The 17,042-nt window shown below is 44.8% G+C and overlaps 1 protein-coding gene across 1 annotated transcript in view; it reads right to left on the reverse strand.

Moving 5' to 3' along the window:
• reck (reversion-inducing-cysteine-rich protein with kazal motifs) overlaps positions 1-17,042 on the reverse strand; it is a gene marked incomplete at its 3' end in the record, with an annotated part of 63,858 nt that overhangs the window by 15,665 nt on the left and 31,151 nt on the right. The window contains exons 4-13 of the mRNA XM_080020078.1: positions 14,942-14,978; positions 13,780-13,865; positions 13,392-13,439; positions 9,358-9,391; positions 8,383-8,580; positions 6,633-6,897; positions 5,971-6,144; positions 3,434-3,646; positions 2,127-2,263; positions 1,371-1,514 (exon numbers count right to left, since the gene is read on the reverse strand). Of these exons, the coding sequence (XP_079876204.1) occupies positions 1,371-1,514; positions 2,127-2,263; positions 3,434-3,646; positions 5,971-6,144; positions 6,633-6,897; positions 8,383-8,580; positions 9,358-9,391; positions 13,392-13,439; positions 13,780-13,865; positions 14,942-14,978 (1,336 nt within the window). The remainder of the gene's footprint in view (positions 1-1,370; positions 1,515-2,126; positions 2,264-3,433; positions 3,647-5,970; positions 6,145-6,632; positions 6,898-8,382; positions 8,581-9,357; positions 9,392-13,391; positions 13,440-13,779; positions 13,866-14,941; positions 14,979-17,042) is intronic.

A 17,042-nucleotide genomic window follows, 5' to 3' on the forward strand; every position in this document is an offset into this window, starting at 1 on the left:
GCTGTGAAAAGTGGTGTACATACAGTGAATATATATACACACATACACCAAACAGCCACAACAAAACCACCTTACTAATGTTATGTAGCTCCCCCTCGTTCCGCACAAACAGCTCTGACCCGTGGAGGCATGGATTGCCTTCTTCCCATAGTGCACCCTGGTACCATCTTTTTCGCAGGTAAACGACGCACACGCACCTGGCCATCCATCCACATGATGTAAAAGAAAACATCATTCTTCAGACCAGGCCACCTTCTTCCATTGCTCCATTGTCCAGTTCTGATGCTCACATGCCCATTGTAGATGCCTTCGATGGTAGACAGGGGTCAGCATGGACACCCTGAGGCTACACAGCCCCATACATTTCGAGCTGCGATGCACTTTGTGACACCTTTCTATCATAGCAGCGTCATTCTTTAAACCACTTTGTGCTACAGTAGTTCTTTTGTTGGGTCGAACCAGACGGGCTGGACTTCACTCCCCACACGCATCAATGAGCCTTGAGCCCCATGACCCTGTCGCCGGTTCACCGGTCGTCCTTCCTCGGAGCACTTTTGGTCGGTAGTAACCACTGCATAGCGGGAACAGCCCACAAGAGCTGTGGTTGTGGAGATGCTCTGACCCAGTCGTCCAGCATCACAATGTGCTCCTTGTCAAAGTGGCTCAGATCCTTACGCTGCTTCAACATCAACTTCAACAACTGACTCTTCACTTGCTGCCTCTTATATTCCACCCCTTGACAGGTGCCATTGGAACCAGATGATCAATGTTATTCACTTCAGTCAGTGGTTTTAATGTTGTGGCTGATCGGTGTATACAGCAGCTTCTTCTCCAGTTTCTTGAATCAAAAAACTGACCAATCAAACTCAAAAGCCTGAGCAGTGGTGGTCAAAAAACTACTCTGGTAAAAGTGAAAGTCACTCATTAGAATACTACTTGAGTGAAAGTCTTAAAGTAGTTGTCACTTAAGTATCAAGATTAATTACGTGGTATTGAAGGTACTTATGTCTCAAAAGTAAAAGTTTAATGCTGCGGCGAAAAGACATGTTAGTTTTTCTTTGCTCTGATTTTATTCTGGTTGCCAATATCTCTGTGTTTTTCTGATTGTATTTCGTAGCGAGTAGAACAAAGGTCTTCAGCGGAAATGTATTGGAGTAAAAGTAAACATTTCGGGGAATAAAGGTAGATAAGTAAAAGTAATAGTCGACCAAACTAACCTAAGTAAAGTACTGATACAGGTACCAAAAAACACTTAGAGTAACCAAGTATTTCTACTTTGTTACTTTACACCACTGTAGCTGAGTGAGTTTGGAGTGAAAAAAAAAAGGACCCACACAAGACTCCAGAGGGTTAAAGGAATGAGCGTGTACCTGGCACACAGTAGAAGGGCTGGCAGCTGAGCTCGTCGTAGCAGCCCTTCCTGTTGACCTGGCACAGCAGGTTGCTTGGACACGGGTTGGGGTTGCACGGGTGGATCACCTCGTCGCTGATGCTGTTACCTAGGAAACTTGGGGCTGGGGGGGGGGGGGGGGGTGGGGGAGGGGTTGTACGCAGTTGACTCGAGAGGCTTTGAGGTGGGGTTGTGCGTTGGAGGGTATGGCGACGTAAAAAGTGGAAAGGCTACCATGTATTTTTCACTTGATGAATCATTGTTCAACAATCGGTGGGATTGGCCCCGTCACACAGTTTTGGCAACTGCTCCTGTAGGTTAACTGGCTCAAGTTGGTGTGTCGGGCAGAGAACTGTGCATGCAGTATGTGTTTGAATGTAATTAAACCTGGACTAGATCATAATAAAAATCTTAAACAGCATTTAAAACCCTTTGTAAAACCTTAATTCAACTGGTGAAAACAAGCAAACTTTATTTTTTCCACACAGACAGTCTCGCTCCTTGTCTGGACTGCTAACACAAATAAATGAATGGAAATAAATCAAAATGTGAAATAAAAACACACAGCATCTGAGTATATAAAAAGGTAAATGAGGCATGATAAATAAGTTATTATAGGCGAGGCTTAAAATGCAACACACATAAAAAAATGTCAATGGATGAAGATTTTGCTAGTCACGATAGTAGAAACTCGATAGAATGTGACTTAATTTGAAACTTCTCTCTTCCTACTCACTGAGGTATCTGCGCAGGGAAACGCAGCGCTCAGGGTCGTCGATGGGGGACAGGAGGTCACAGATCCTCTCCGGCGTCTGTCCTTCGTGGAAGCGCCGCAGGTCGCCGCACTGCGTCAGAATGTCCACGCAATCCGATCTGAGGAGAAGAGAATCCGAACCGGGATGAGTTGATTTTATTTGCATAAACGAGGAGTTTCTCACGGTGAGAGATTGGTGCGTTTCTACATAAAAGTGGCAACGAAGAGCAACTACTATATACTTCTGTGTTGTACTTTCACTTTTATGGGAGTAATTTTGTGTCATCTCGGGTATAAGTGTTTTAAATTAAGTAAAAGGTCTGAATATTTTTTCCCCACCACTGACAATATTAAATTTCTATTTAACCCATTTTGAGCTCCCTCAGTGCAAAAGCAGCCCGTGCGATACTTATAGACACTCACATGAAACACTTTGACCAGTAATGTCAGTTTTGAAATTAACACAAAGGAACACGAATCTGGAAAAATCTAATTTTCCTTCTAAAAAGGTTTTATAAATTTATTTGGCTGCTCATAGCAATTTTGGAAATGCGCTACAATACAGGTTTTGCTGCGGGGAGGTCACATATTGCCATTTTATTTTTCATATTGTTATTGCATTGCTATTATTATTTGCCTACTGTTTTGATGTGAGCTGTTGAGACAATGCAATTCCCCTCCAGGGATGAATAAAGTATCTATCTATCTATCTGTCTATCTGTCTGTCTGTCCGTCCGTCCGTCCGTCCGTCCGTCCGTCCGTCCGTCCGTCCGTCCGTCCATCTATCTATCTATCTACTTATCTATTTATCTATTTATCTATCTATCTATCTATCTATCTATCTATCTATCTATCTATCTATCTATCTATCTATCTATCTATCTATCTATCTATCTATCTATCTATCTATCTATCTATCTATCCATCTATCTTGCCACTTGGAGACAAACCTGGTTCAATATCTTGTATGTATTTCATATTCTAATATCGGGGGCAATGCGATTGACTTGGACCTCAGAGTAAAGCAGGCTGGTTGAAAGCTGGTTTAATAAATCTTAAAAGATGTTGTGTTGATGAAAGGAGGAGTGGATGGGAACTGAGAGACTCGGACTAAATCAAATAAAACAGATGGAAAAAAAAATGGAACTAGAGGAAACGGTATAAAGGCCATCACCTACTGGAGCAAAATAAAAAGGTTCCGTTTCCAAAATGTACTCCACCACTGAAGCGGTAGAATTTGAGGAGATCACAAACAACCACTCACTGAGGCTGAGGGAGGCGGCACGTACTTGCAGATGACGCTTCCCCTGGATTTGCTGTGGCAGGGTTTGATCTGCAGCGAGCAGGCCACGGCCTTCCACATGTCCGGGCGGCACTTCCCGATGTCCAGGACGGGGATGTTCATGAAGGGCATCTTGATCGTCCCGTTGGACCACAGCTTGATGTCGTTCATGGCCCCCTGATCCGACTGCACGTTGCAGCTGCGGAACAGCTCCGTCGGCCTTCAAAGTGAAAGAGGGGAGGGTGGAGGAAAACGTCATTGAGACGGCGCTTTATCTCCGACTGTTTATGGAGGTATAGACGGCTGGAAACACATTAGAAGTCCTCCCACACTTCCCCTGAAAAAGAAAATGACCTCAACACAGCAAGCTAGGTGTTTTTTTTGTAGCAGGAACTGTGTTTGATGTGTGATTGGTGGGTTTGGGTCCAGATGAGTCATCTAATTGGTAGTTTTCAATGGATGGAGGGGGGTGTGGGGGTTGGTTTGAGGCCGAGGTTCTGGGTGTGGTTCCACTGCTCTCTGGTATACGGTGATAAGTGGGTGCTTTGTTTACAATCTCTTAATGTATTTTGAGTGTGTGTGTGTGTGTGTGTGTGTGTACTCGTGTGTGTTTGTGAAATGTGGTCTCTATGCGCACATGCATTTCGGTGTGTGTGCGTGTGTATGTATGTGTGTGTGTGTGTGTGTGTGTGTCTGTGTGTTTGCGTGTGAATGTATGTGTGGGACATTTTTTGTATCTGCATGAAAGTGTGTATATGTGTGTGTGTGTTCTTGTGTGTGTTTGTGTGTGCGTAGGTCTCTGAGACCTTTACTTCAACCCTGGGTCCTGACCTAAACTTGACCCCCCGCGCCTGCGGTCATTCCGGCGATTTTCCTCCTTACCCCAAAAATAAACCCAGAGACTCAGCTGACTGTTATTTGCAAGGGACTCGTTTGTTTTGCGGCTCATTTGTTTCTTTCTGGGAAAAAACAAAACAAAACAAAAACAAAAAAAACAGAGACCCGCCCAAGACGGACAGGTCAGGTGACGGTAAGGACTGAGAGGCTGAACGGTCGAGGCTTGAGCAGCCACACCTGAGGCTCGGTGGTTGGTCTAACCAGCGGCAGGTAAAACCCCCGTCCCCACGCTCACTCAGGAGAGGAGCCCTGTCATGACATGTTCTATCTGCTCCGGGCTTGTTCCACCTGGCCCACCTTCTACAATAAACTGGCGCTAACAACACCCCGTTGTCTGTGACTGTGTGTTGGAGGTCCCTGAAAACGCCACTTGGGTGGTGTGTGGTGACAGCCCCACCAACAACGTGGGATTAAGGAAAGGTGCGGAGTGCTCCGCTCCGTTGATCTACCGTGGTTCATGATTTACAAGGAAACGTGTGGCGCAACATCTCCCTGCAGGCACGAACAAGATAACGGAAACATTCCCGGGATGTTTTTAAACACTTGACCCTCAATGGAACAGTGCAGTTTGCAATGCAATTTTGCCTAAAACCGCCACGCCCGGATAACTGTTAAATAATATGATGTCATGTAATAACTGATGCAAGTGTGCACTGTTACTTTTTAAAATACAAACACGATGCCCGACTGAACCACACTTTCTTCTTCTCCCCTTTCCTGCCAGCTGCTTCAAGATTATTATTATTATCATTATCCGCAGTCTGTGGTCAAACTTTACGGTTGAGGTTTCAGTTTCAGATGTAACTCTAGAAAGAATGTTCAGATGTTTGTTTCTGACTGTTTACTATATTCGTTTGATGTTTACGATTCACATTGGGCGTAATGGTGTTGGATTATTGTGCTGGTTCTTTGAGAAAATGTTGAAAATGGCCCGTGGCAACGTTCAACGTGTCTCTTTAGTAAAACAAGAGTCATTCATGCAAGCTGCGGTCGACAAGTGGAAATGTTCAGAAGTTCAATAGGGACTGTATTGATTTCATTGTTTACGGATCCTGCTGTGAGAAACCAATGTGGATAAAGCATCAGGATTCATTTCGGAACCATTTCCATGTATATTCATTCACATTTCGGTCAAAAACTCTGGTCTCCTGATCGACTGTCTTTCCAGTGGAGTTTGGAAATAAAATGGGTTTCAACTGTGATTACACGGAATATCCTCCGACAATTCTCCATCAGATTCTATCTTGGTGTGAGGTAGAACGCTCTTCTGCTCCCGCCACGCCGTTCTCTGAAGCCGTTCCTCCCAGTCGACACCTCTCAACCCCCTTTCGGAAAAACCTTTAACCAACATCGCCCAACTGACAATCTTGACTTCCTGATGGGCCCTACAACGGGCGCCGCATAAACGCTTGCAATCCTTCTTGGAATGCCCTCGTACTTCAAGTCACAAACCGCGTGCGGCAGGATATGGCGGCACACTTCTACAAGCCTCACTCTGCAGCTTTTGGCTCCGGAAATTTCCACAAAGGTTTAGTCATGGTCAGATCAGGATTTCTGGGGGCGTAGGAAGTTGACTGCATCCTGATATCCACAAAACCCGCTGTAAGAGACTGCGATACGGATAGACGGAAAATCTTTTTCTCGGACCTGTTGTTGAAGTTGGTGCAGTAGCTGAGGTCCTTGCAGCCCAGCTGGCAGGGTTCGCGCACATCGGCCAGGCAGGCGATGAGCTCCGTCTCCACCGGGTTGTACTCGCACAGCTGGTCGAACTCTTGCCACGTCTGGGTGCCCCAGTTGGTGCTGATCTCCTGACACATGTCTCTGTTGGGACGGAGGAGAGGGTTTTTTTTCGGTGTGGTCGAAGCGTTGCGTGAGAGTATGAGTTCTGCCGCTACGGCGACAAAAAAATAGGTCTAATGAAATGTTTGACCGTCGACCGCCGCTGCAATTTCGGTCTTGTGGACGTGCAATTTTCAGACGACGACACATTTTTATCACAAAAACACAGAAAAGGCGACAAATTGCACCGCAATTTTAGAGAAAGGACACTGCAAAATGAACCATTTTGAGCTGCAATGATAACAAAAAGGTGCTGGTGGGACTGAAAGATTACACACAAAACATCTCAGCTCAAGAATAACCTAACGTGCATAACACGCCTGCAGTAACCTCACACAACTTAGGCTATGTGTAACAACAGGTTAGATCCTAAATAGCCTGGATTTGCTGCACCAGACCTCGTGCTTCAAACATAGTGAGATTGTGATATCAGTGATTCGCTAATCTGCCGCTATGTAATGCTCCGCTACCTGCAGAGGGACGTATTGGCCTTGGCGCAGCAGTGCAGCTTGGCGCAGTCCATCTTAGCCGGGGATGAGGCCTCCACGTCGGGCTTGGCCGGGGGGTGGGCGCTGCCCAGGAAGCACTGCCACAGAGGGTCCTGGGGCAGGGGCTGGGAGCCGCACTGCTCGATCAGGCCCTCCATGATCTCGTGCTCGGTGCTCATGGTTCGCAGGATGAGCCGGCAGGCCACCTGGCAGTGCGCGTCCTCCGCACGGTCACAGCAGTACAGGCCTGTGAAGAACGGCAAGGGAAACTGTTTTTAATATACCACCAGCACGGGACTACGTCACATATGGAAAGTGTTTTTTTTTTTTTTTGTTAAAACATTTTTATAAATGATTCTAAATAAGGACTGTACTTTGCACATGGAAATTATAATACCACTTTGGATTCTAAACCAGGATTATACTTGCACACTGGACATCTAATACCGCCTTGGAGTATAAATATTGAGACTGTTTTTACTTATTATATAAGGATCATTAGTCCTAATACGCCATTACTACTGATATTATGGACTGCTTTTATCATTGTATATCACTCTTTGACAATATTGGATGCCACTTTGACTGTATGCTGCCTTTTGATTGCTGCTGTTAATCTTTCACTGTATGTCACTTTTTATTACTGTCACGTAACATACGGACGGTCATACGGACAAATAAAAACATACACAAGGAAAGAATTTGAGAAGTGCGACCAGAAATAATCTTAAAGTTAGGAAACTAAACAATTACTTTCATTTTAATGTAACTCCATCTGAAGGACGTGCTGCTTTAACATTATTAGGGCTGACGCGGTTTCTCCTCAATGCTTATCTCCGCTGCCTTCCAGGGCTTGGAACTAAGCATCGTTAAAGTCAACTTTGAAAAAGACAGAGCACAGTGTGTCTGTCAGGCAGGATCTGGTCAGACGGAGCTGACGGAGGGTTCGTTCCGTGGTACAGTTTGATACTTTAACGTTGCCGCCATCCCTCCTTCCTTACTTTCCACAGGCCAACTCAGTGCCAGCTTTCAATCTCTTTCTTGCAATATAATTCCTATTGGAAAGCATATACTGATTTTATTTGAATTGCTAAGCTCTTTCATTAACAATTATATTTATATATGCTCATATATATGCATATACTTTTTATTATGTTTTATTTTATTTTTATGTTCTCTTGCACTGTTAATTTGTCTTGAAAAGTGGTCAATAAAGGGTTTATAAAGTTTATTGTTATCATGTGAATGAATAATGCCTATTGTCTATGTTTCCCATAGGTATTAAATGGGAAAACAAAAAGATAAACTCATTAATTAGACTCATCTTTACCGCGATTATCATATTGTAGAATAAATACAGAAATGCTTTCATCTGCCATCTGCCCAGTGAGTTTATATCAAGTTTAGAAGAATAATAAAGCCTGTGACATTGCGTATTGACCTGCTATTAACAAACCATAAAGGTGATTGGCTCATAAAAGGAAACACCATTGAGGCTAAATGGAATGAGATTAAAATACCGCAAAAATTGTATTTGCGCTGAGAACATTTCACGGAATACAATTTGCTCGGCAGTAGATGCATCCATGAACGCAAATGTGAGCGACTACCAAGCGGAACTGACTCTGGCTTCCACTGATTTGAGCGGAATTCCTACGGAGAGGCTGCAGCCGCACGTGGTCCAGAATGACCCCCCAAAAAAAAAAAAAAACTGCCCAAATGTTGCCCTCACTGTCTATGGGGCTGCGTATGGGATAGGACTTGGTGTAGTTTCCCACACAGCCGATAAGCTGGGCACTGTGGCTCTGGCAGTACTCCTTGACGGCGTTGATCTGGGAGACGGTCGGTGAGGAGTCGGTACGGAAGATGGCCTGGCAGTATTCCCTGCAGGTGGTGTGGCGTCCGGCGTAGCTGCAGCAAGTGGAGCCCACTGGAGGAGGTTTGAGGGGAGGGAGGTGGCGACAGAAGACGCACAGAGTTAGCAAAACATCTTTCCAATTTACCAACGACCAGGCTAGTGGAAAGACAACTGGTCCGTGTTTTGTGGACCGCGAGGGCACTTCAAGGTCTTTAGGCCATCAGGAGCTCCTTACATATTAAAGGTGTTCTTTTTCAGTGCACAGTTCCCATGTGTAACACTGACAAACACAATTAAATGTCTCTCTAAACGTCATTGTATTTGTCTGGCGCTAGCCCTTTGTGAGATCATATATTAAAAGGTAAATGGATTTAAATGTAAGAACAAACAACAGCTGCCGTGCCATCCAGCACCGAAGTAGGGAGTACCTCTTGAGATAAAACATCCTCATGTCATATCGAGTACATCACGATTGAGAGGAGCACGGATCGGATCGCATTTCGGCGGCCACGTCTCACGGATGTCGGCAGATCTCTGGATAGGGAGTCAGGGATCATACATCCTGTCCTGCGTGAAAGCTTGTTTGTCTTTGTTGTTCACAGACCACATCAGGGCTACAGACGTGAAATTTGGAAAGTCCGACGGGCTACGACTGTCTCGGCTGCGAGGGGCTCGGGCAGATGAGGTTCTACTGTATGAATCAAACGTTGAAAGTGTGGGCGTGAACGGTGTGTTGAGAGGGCCACTGAGCAAGAGAGAGACAGATCGGCAGACAGACAGGCAGACGGACAGGCAGACAGACAGACAGACAGACAGACAGAGAAAGCAAATGGCCGGGCGATGACTTACTTTCATTTTTGGTAATGCAGTTGAAGAGCGGTTTCTGAGGAGAGACAGAGGTGAAAACATCAGCGACAGCTACCTCATTAAAGTGACGTCACTGAGCTCGCTCCAAAGCGAAAGACGAATACAACCCACGCGACGTCAGTGTGCCTCAACCTCTACCACCACAAGCTGAAATCGAGTTAGAAAGCCAATCCATCATCTGGAGTCTGGTGGCCTGGTATTTGTTCGTCATTTTCAACCTGTTCCTTGTTTTTAGGGCTTAAAGCTGCAGCACGTGTTGACAATGAGGAGTTGAGAGGGCTTCTGCTATAAACAGTCATGAGGGATGGAAACCCAACGAGGCCCGGGTTGGAGGAGAGCGATCCTGGCCTCAACTGACTTCCAATAAACTCAAGTGCAGAGGAGGCAGAGGAGTATATTTTTGGTTTAAAACATTTTGGATTTACATTTTAGATCCCCACCCCGCCCCGCCATCGCTTTTTGCAAGATGTTCTTTCAATTTCATTTGGATTTGCCAAGCGGTCGGTGCTTCTCCTCCTCTCAGACACCGCTGTGTCATCTTGACTCTGATGCGACTGAGGGATGGAAACACCGATGACGTGTGAGCGTGAGTGTGTCACGAGAGAGCACATTTTCATTTCACCTTGATTTAGTTCTGGGGATACATTGAGGGATGAACCCTCATCTTCAATGACGCCGAGATCACATTAGGCAGAACCCCCCCCCTAAAATACCCCACAAATTACACAAATAAAATAAAAACATCTAAAATACGTCCGGAAGACAATAAGAAAACAATTATTGGTTAAAACAAGAACATTCTAAGGCAATGAGATTTGTAAGCATATTTCTAAAATGTCCCAGTGGGGTTAAGGAATCAATATTGTAGGTTGTTCCGCGAGTCCGGCGGGGAAGTGAGATCCGATCACATGGCACATCACGCTCAAAACGCATGTGGAACAGACGTACTTAGAGCCGTCCACTTTTGATCGGATCACCCAGGAGGCATGTTGATGCAGGGTGCAAACAGGGCCACAGACACACCCCACCGCCACTCTCTCCACAACAGCATAGGACTATTTGATCAGGAGAACTCTCCCTCTCTCCCTCTCTCTCTCACGCTCTCTCTCTAAACTGTACAAAGGAGGAAGTCCGGGCTCCAAAGGGAGCAGTCCTTATAATGAACAGCATTCTCTAACCTGGTGAAGACATCAACAGATCCCTATGTACTTGGTCATCCCTGAAGAGGGATGTCTGTGCTCTCACTGAACTGTGATTTTCATGTGGTTTGTCTCCAAATTTCCGTTCCCTCGTAATCACGTTTCTGTGACATCGCGATCGTGCCGCCGCCCCTTGCGGCCGCCTGCGCAAGCACCGCGCGTCGATTACGCACATTTGAGTATTTTTTCGAGCTTATAGAGCTTATTGTGCGTGATCACCGGGTGTCATGACATTTCACTGCATATATGTACGACCGTATGTGTATGTATGTGACAAATAATCTCTTGAACTTAAACTTGAACATGACTTACTGAAAATAAAGGAACCTTAAAAGTCTCCCTCTCGCCCTCTCTCTCTCTCCATCGCTCTCTGTCACACACACACACACACACACACACACACACACACACACCACTGTGTGTAGAAATAAAAAAAATTACCACCGGCCTCTCCCCCAAAAATAAAAACATGAGGCAGGGGTGGACTGGTAGCCCGGCCCACCGGGCATTTTTCCGTGAAGCGAGGTCATCGGCTCAGATCTCAGGTGGAACGCAGGAGATACGTCCTCCTCATTGCCCCCCTGCCCTAATGGAAACAGCTTTGTGTTTTCCTTTACATAAATAAAGACATTTCCACCATAAATTGACGCAGAAAAGGCATAAATTGGTTCATAAAAAAAAATCACCAGAATGCAGGAAATGATGTTTGGACATGAATGACTCATGTCCAAACAAGACTTGGAAAAACTTGTTTATGCCTTTATTAGATTAGGTTAGATTATTGTCATGGTCTCTTTGCAGGCCTTCCTAAAAGCTACAGCTTTTTCCAGAATGCTGCTGCTAGAGTTTTAAAAAAGACCGAAAAATTCAAACACACTACACCAATTCTTAAATCCCTACATTGGCCCCTAGTACGTCAGAGAATTGATTACAAAATATTGCCGCTCACCTATAAATCACTTTATGGTTTTGGGCCAAAACTATATGACTGAAAATGCTTTTGCTATATCACATTTACCAGACGCTTTTATCCAAAGCGACTTACAATTGTTCAAACACCGACGGACGCAGCCATCAGGAGCAATTAGGGGTTAAGTGTCTTGCTCAAGGACACTACAGCATGCTAGCAGGAGGAGCCTGGGATCCAACCAGCAACCTTTAGATCACTAGACCACCAGCTCTACCGCCTGAGCTACCGTCCCCAATATATGAACCCTCTGGACCAACGGTTCCCAACCTTTCCGGACTCGCGGTCCACTTGAAAACACACACATCCGGCCAGAAGTAATACAGGAGCCAAACGGTGCGTTGTCAGAAGACGTATATTTTAACAATCATATGCATTCTCATACAAACAGTGCAGTAGTGGTAAAACAAAAAAAGAGGTGGGTTAAAAATAACCTTGTATCTATGGAACTTTCGCGTAACGTTCGTAACGTAAAACAATAACGGGAGCACATGAATATATGACTTCACCTCATGAGAGGGTCGATGTAACGAGAAGACTCCCTCGTACGCTCGTTATCAGCTGTTCTGACAGATCCTGCGTCTGACTGAGTCATTAGACAATGAGATGAGGGTGGTTGTCTTGCACGCCTTCTCTCCCAACATCACCCCGACCATCTCTTTTGTGGCAGGAAGAATTTCATTCTCCCTCGTATGCGGCTTACCAGGCCTGGCTATGAGTCGGGCGACCCGATAGGACGCTTCCGCTGCCCTCTGGTTCTCGGTGCCCACACATGACGTTTCGGTGACTCTCTTCTTGCCCTGATACTCCTTGAGTGTTTTGTCGAAAAAGCCGAAAAAACGGCTTGGACATGTTGGTGTTTTGTGCCAAGGTGACGGCGCAGTTCGCACGGCTTCAGAGCTTCGTTTGATAAAATCTCGGAACACACCATGCACAGCGGTAACGGTTCGTCTTCCGTCCAAAAAAATCCCAATAATAAATATTCAGCGCGGTACTTTCTCGGAACCTTTCTTTTTTGTTTGACAGGCGGGACTGTCCCACGGACTCCGCTTGTGGATGATGTACCAATGGCTTCTTTCCTTTTCAGTGTGCCTGATGCTCCCCAAACATCCATTTTGATTATCACCGCAAGTTCAAAAATGTATAGTTGCCCGTCGATCGTGGTCCGCTTGGATGTAGTACTGCCGAACATAAGTTCCTGTCTATCAGTGATGATGCATTTTTGAAGCTTTTTAAAGAAAAAATACCATGAAACAATTGTTTTTTTTACATTTACGTTTTTGTAATTAATCATTTTTTATTTATTTTTTCAATAAAATCGCTGTGTTTTGCCCATGATTTGCAATACCCTCGCGGCCCACCAGTGGGCCGTGGCCCATAGGTTGGGAATCGCTGCTCTAGACTGCTAAGATCAGCTGGGAGCAGTCTGTTAATTGTTCCCAGAGGCAAAACTAAACATGGCAAAGCAGGATCTAGCTACGATGCAACAAATGGCTTGAATAAACTTCCTGAAGATTTGAGACTTGCTCCAACCCTATAAAAGACTAAAAACGTTTATGCTCACCTTTGCTTTCTGCTAAAATGCGAAATTACATTGCAATTCTATCTTTATTCTTTATTAAAATGTAATTACATTGCACTTTTGTTATCTTTATTGTTTTATTCAAATGTCTTTTTATGCATTATTTCAAATTCTGTTTAATTGTATTGTATGACATTTTATGTGAAGCGCATCTGCCTCATGTTTGAAATGTGCTATATAAATGAAGTTGCCTTGCCTTGCCTTACTCTACTCTATAACAGCACAGAGAATGGAGACACTTTGGACTTTGACAATTGGACTGACATACCTCTGTATCTTTCTTGCAGGCTTTTGTGATGTCATTTTTGGAGGAAGCCTAAAGGGTGACAAAATGAAGGATAACATTGGCTTGGGCACACTAAAGGACAAAATGGCTTTTTACAATTGGTATAAGTCAAGGACACAGTCTGAATAAATTTAGAGTCTCCAGTCAGTATCAGCTGCATAAATGGAGGTGGGAGGAAACCTGAACAAACACATCAACTCCAGGCAGACAGGTGTCTCAGACTAGATCCAAGCCAGTGTTCTCTGGAGAAACTAGGGTTTGGATCTCTACTGTCCCACCACCGTACACTGTGTGTATATTTGGTTATTTCATTGCAAACGCACAACCCTGCAAGCCATCGAAGGAGTGGATTGTTTCTTGAAAGCCTTACCTGCTTGCATTCCCTGCGGCATTCGGCCGAAATAGCCAGCTCACAGCAGCCTAGCCCCACCCAACCCTCCGACTTTCTGGACACTCCTGCAGAGAGATGTGGATAAGCGTGTGTGTGCAGACACACCACATGGTTATCCACATTAGACGTTGAGCAATTCCCTTGGTCTAAGGTGAATGAAGATGAACATAAAGCAACCTGGAAGGTTTGTTGAACAGGTTTTGACTGTATATTCCATATACGTTGAGTTGATTTACTTTGATATAGCTGAAGCAACTTCCATATAGCCAGCTAGCTTTGTTTCATTAGCTCGTTAGCTAGTCTCGGAAACATACAAATGATTTGGACTAACACAATAGTTGTTCTAATTCCAATCCGATTGTTCAGACCAATTACATTGTTTCTCAATACAGCATTAACTATGGCGCGGGATTTTGTTTAGCATTTGAAAGGTTAAGAAACAGGGAGCAGGGAGAAAAGTACGTTTTCGAGGCTTGGTTTGCCAAAGCAGTGGAGACGTTTGCTCTATATCTCAATGTAATATCAATGTTAAAATTCCTTTCGAGAGTGTACGAAAATGCATCACATATCCCATTTAACACTTCAAGCGCAAGGCCAGAAAAAAACGACACAGCCCAAGTAGTGGTGAGGGGAGCAGTCCTGGGATCAGATGTAAGCGGGTTTATCATGGCATCGGAAATCGTTACCCGGTTCTCTGGTAAGGCCGGTTCAGCCCTGTCAACATAACCTCGTCCGGATGACTCAGTCTGGTCGGACATGATGCTTTCGGGAAACCTTCACCTATGGAAACCCTGTCACGATTTTCACTTCCTTTCCTGTCGTGCCCCCCGCCCCCCAGGTAGGCGGTTCAGTGAGGAGTATCTGTAGAAATAGAAATCCTCCACCTCTAAACTCTGGAGCGGGCTACGTTCACCTTTCGCTCTTGATTGATGATGCTCTCTAGTGGCCTCGCGTCGGTGAGAATCTGCTTCATTTATCCCTGGTTGCCATATTCATGCTAATGTGTAAGGTTTCGACCACAATTGTCAACTGTATTTTTTTTTTTTTGGGGAAACAAAGTATTTGAAGCAGAGACAGCACATGCATTTGGCTGAAGGCAAGCTTTAATGGTGTTTAATATCCCAGAATGCAAGTTCCTTACCAGGAAGAGTAGAGTTGATGCAGATCCACAGCTCTTTCTAGGAAACAGTAAAGGGGACAAGAGGTTAAAAACAAATAGATTTTTTTTTTCCCTAGCCTGGATTATGCATGTATCAGAATATCTGGGAAAATGCGTCTTGGTTGATTGTTAAAAAATGTTACAAATTTATCTGAAAACTGCTAGTAGAGACAATATTCATGTTTAAGTTTGAGTTTTTAGACATTCCATGTTTTTGTTTCCAATGTCAGAACAATGACAGTGTATTTTTTTATATATATATACTGTATATAAAACACCAGACTCTGAAACAGGGTTCCCACACCTCAAACAAAAAAAAAATGTACTTGTCCCCTTCTAGGGGACTTGGTTGCCCGGAACCTTGCTGCTGGATGGTCTATATACTGTATATATATATATATATATATATATATATATATATATATACTTTATATGAAATCCAGCTAGCCAATTCCCTTTAGTGAAACCAATCTTGGTGTGGGGATAGTTTGAGCAGCCACACCTGACCTGGGTCTAATTGGTGGTCCAGGATCAGAGTGGCGAGCAACAGGTAAAACTCCCTTCCCCACACACACTCAGGAGAGGAGCCCCTGTCATGACACATGGCTTTCTGCTCCTGGGCTTATTCCACCTAGCCCTCTATCTACAATAAACTGGTGTATCGGAGTTTGCATGTTCTTGGAGTTTGCATGTTCTCCCCGTGCTCACATGGGGTTTCCTCCACCTCACGTCAGTAAGGACCCCCCTCAAAAACATGCACACATCATCGTCTGACCAGCGATGGACACTCATCACCTGGTCCCCGGGCACGTCCACGTATGCTGCCCACTGCTCCTGGCTGTGGCCCCGGAGGAAGGACAGGCCAGGATGGGTTAAATGCAGAGGAACCATTCCACCGGCCACCATCCAAAGCATGTGTGTGTGTGCAAGCATGCGTTGTAGTGTGGTGTGTTGTGTGACAAATAAAGACTGTTTCTTCTTTTCTTCTTCTTCTTTCTATCTACAACCTCGTTGTCTGGGTCTGGGTTGTCTAGGTTTTCAGGGCCGGAGGTCCCATTCAACTCTACAGAAGCAGCATTTCAAGAGTAAACATTTTGTGAATGAATGTCATTGGCAGTGTGAAAAGTATATGAGAGCCGTATGAGATTATAATTGATTGGTATTAACTGAAACTTGAGTGGTTGAGTGAGGATCGGCGTGCTAATTGACACCATTGTCTCCAATTGTAAGAGGTTATTGATGTCTGGGGTAAGACTGAGGTTTCTGGCTGATGGTTTGAGGGGGAAAATGTTTCAGTCTGATGTGATTTTCCGCTCCGGTGTGGAGAGAAACGAACCCAGTTGGACGCCAGACAGAATACAGATCGACAGAGTCAAATAGCTGGCAAGTAAATTTGAGTAACTTAAAAACTTGGTAACCTATACTGTTCTGTACAGACATAGATGACATAAAAGGTACGTGCGACCAGTACGTTTTGAGAAGTGAGGGAGACAGTGTATTCAAAACAGACACAAGACAACCCCTTACCCTCAATGCAAATGCGAACATCTTGTAAGCTTAATACTTGTGTCTACTTATGTCGCTGTAAATAACCCGAACCCGCCCGCCCCACCGGTTTTGCTTGGCCGGGGAAGAAAGGTTCTTGTCAGCGGGGGCTCCAGGCAACAGAGATTTTACAGCGCTGGGAAAAGGAGAAATGCTATCTCTATGTGAGCGCTTAACATGATTTGTGATGAAGGGAGGGCAAACAAGGCAGGAACATGACAGGGGAGAAAAAAAAATGTTTTAGATTAGCCCAGCTTTAAACGAATGCCAAGTTCGAAACATTAAGTCCACCTGTGTCTGTGTCTTGTTTGTTGTCTGTATTTGACTGCTTCTTGTTGTGGTGCTCAATCCCTCCACAAAGCGGGCCTCATTTACAAAAGGTCTCTGAAATTCCTTCTCAATTTTGTGCTGGAGAGAAGTGCCTACAAACAGCCCATGACAGCCGCGGAGTGCCTTGATTTTGTGCATGAAAGGGATGTCGACTAAAGGATGGTGTGCAAATAAGCCACGGACCCAAAGGACCAAGGAAGAGAAAATA

This window comes from Zeus faber, assembly GCF_960531495.2.
Source record: "Zeus faber genome assembly, chromosome: 19".
Classification (NCBI taxonomy): Eukaryota; Metazoa; Chordata; class Actinopteri; order Zeiformes; family Zeidae; genus Zeus; species Zeus faber.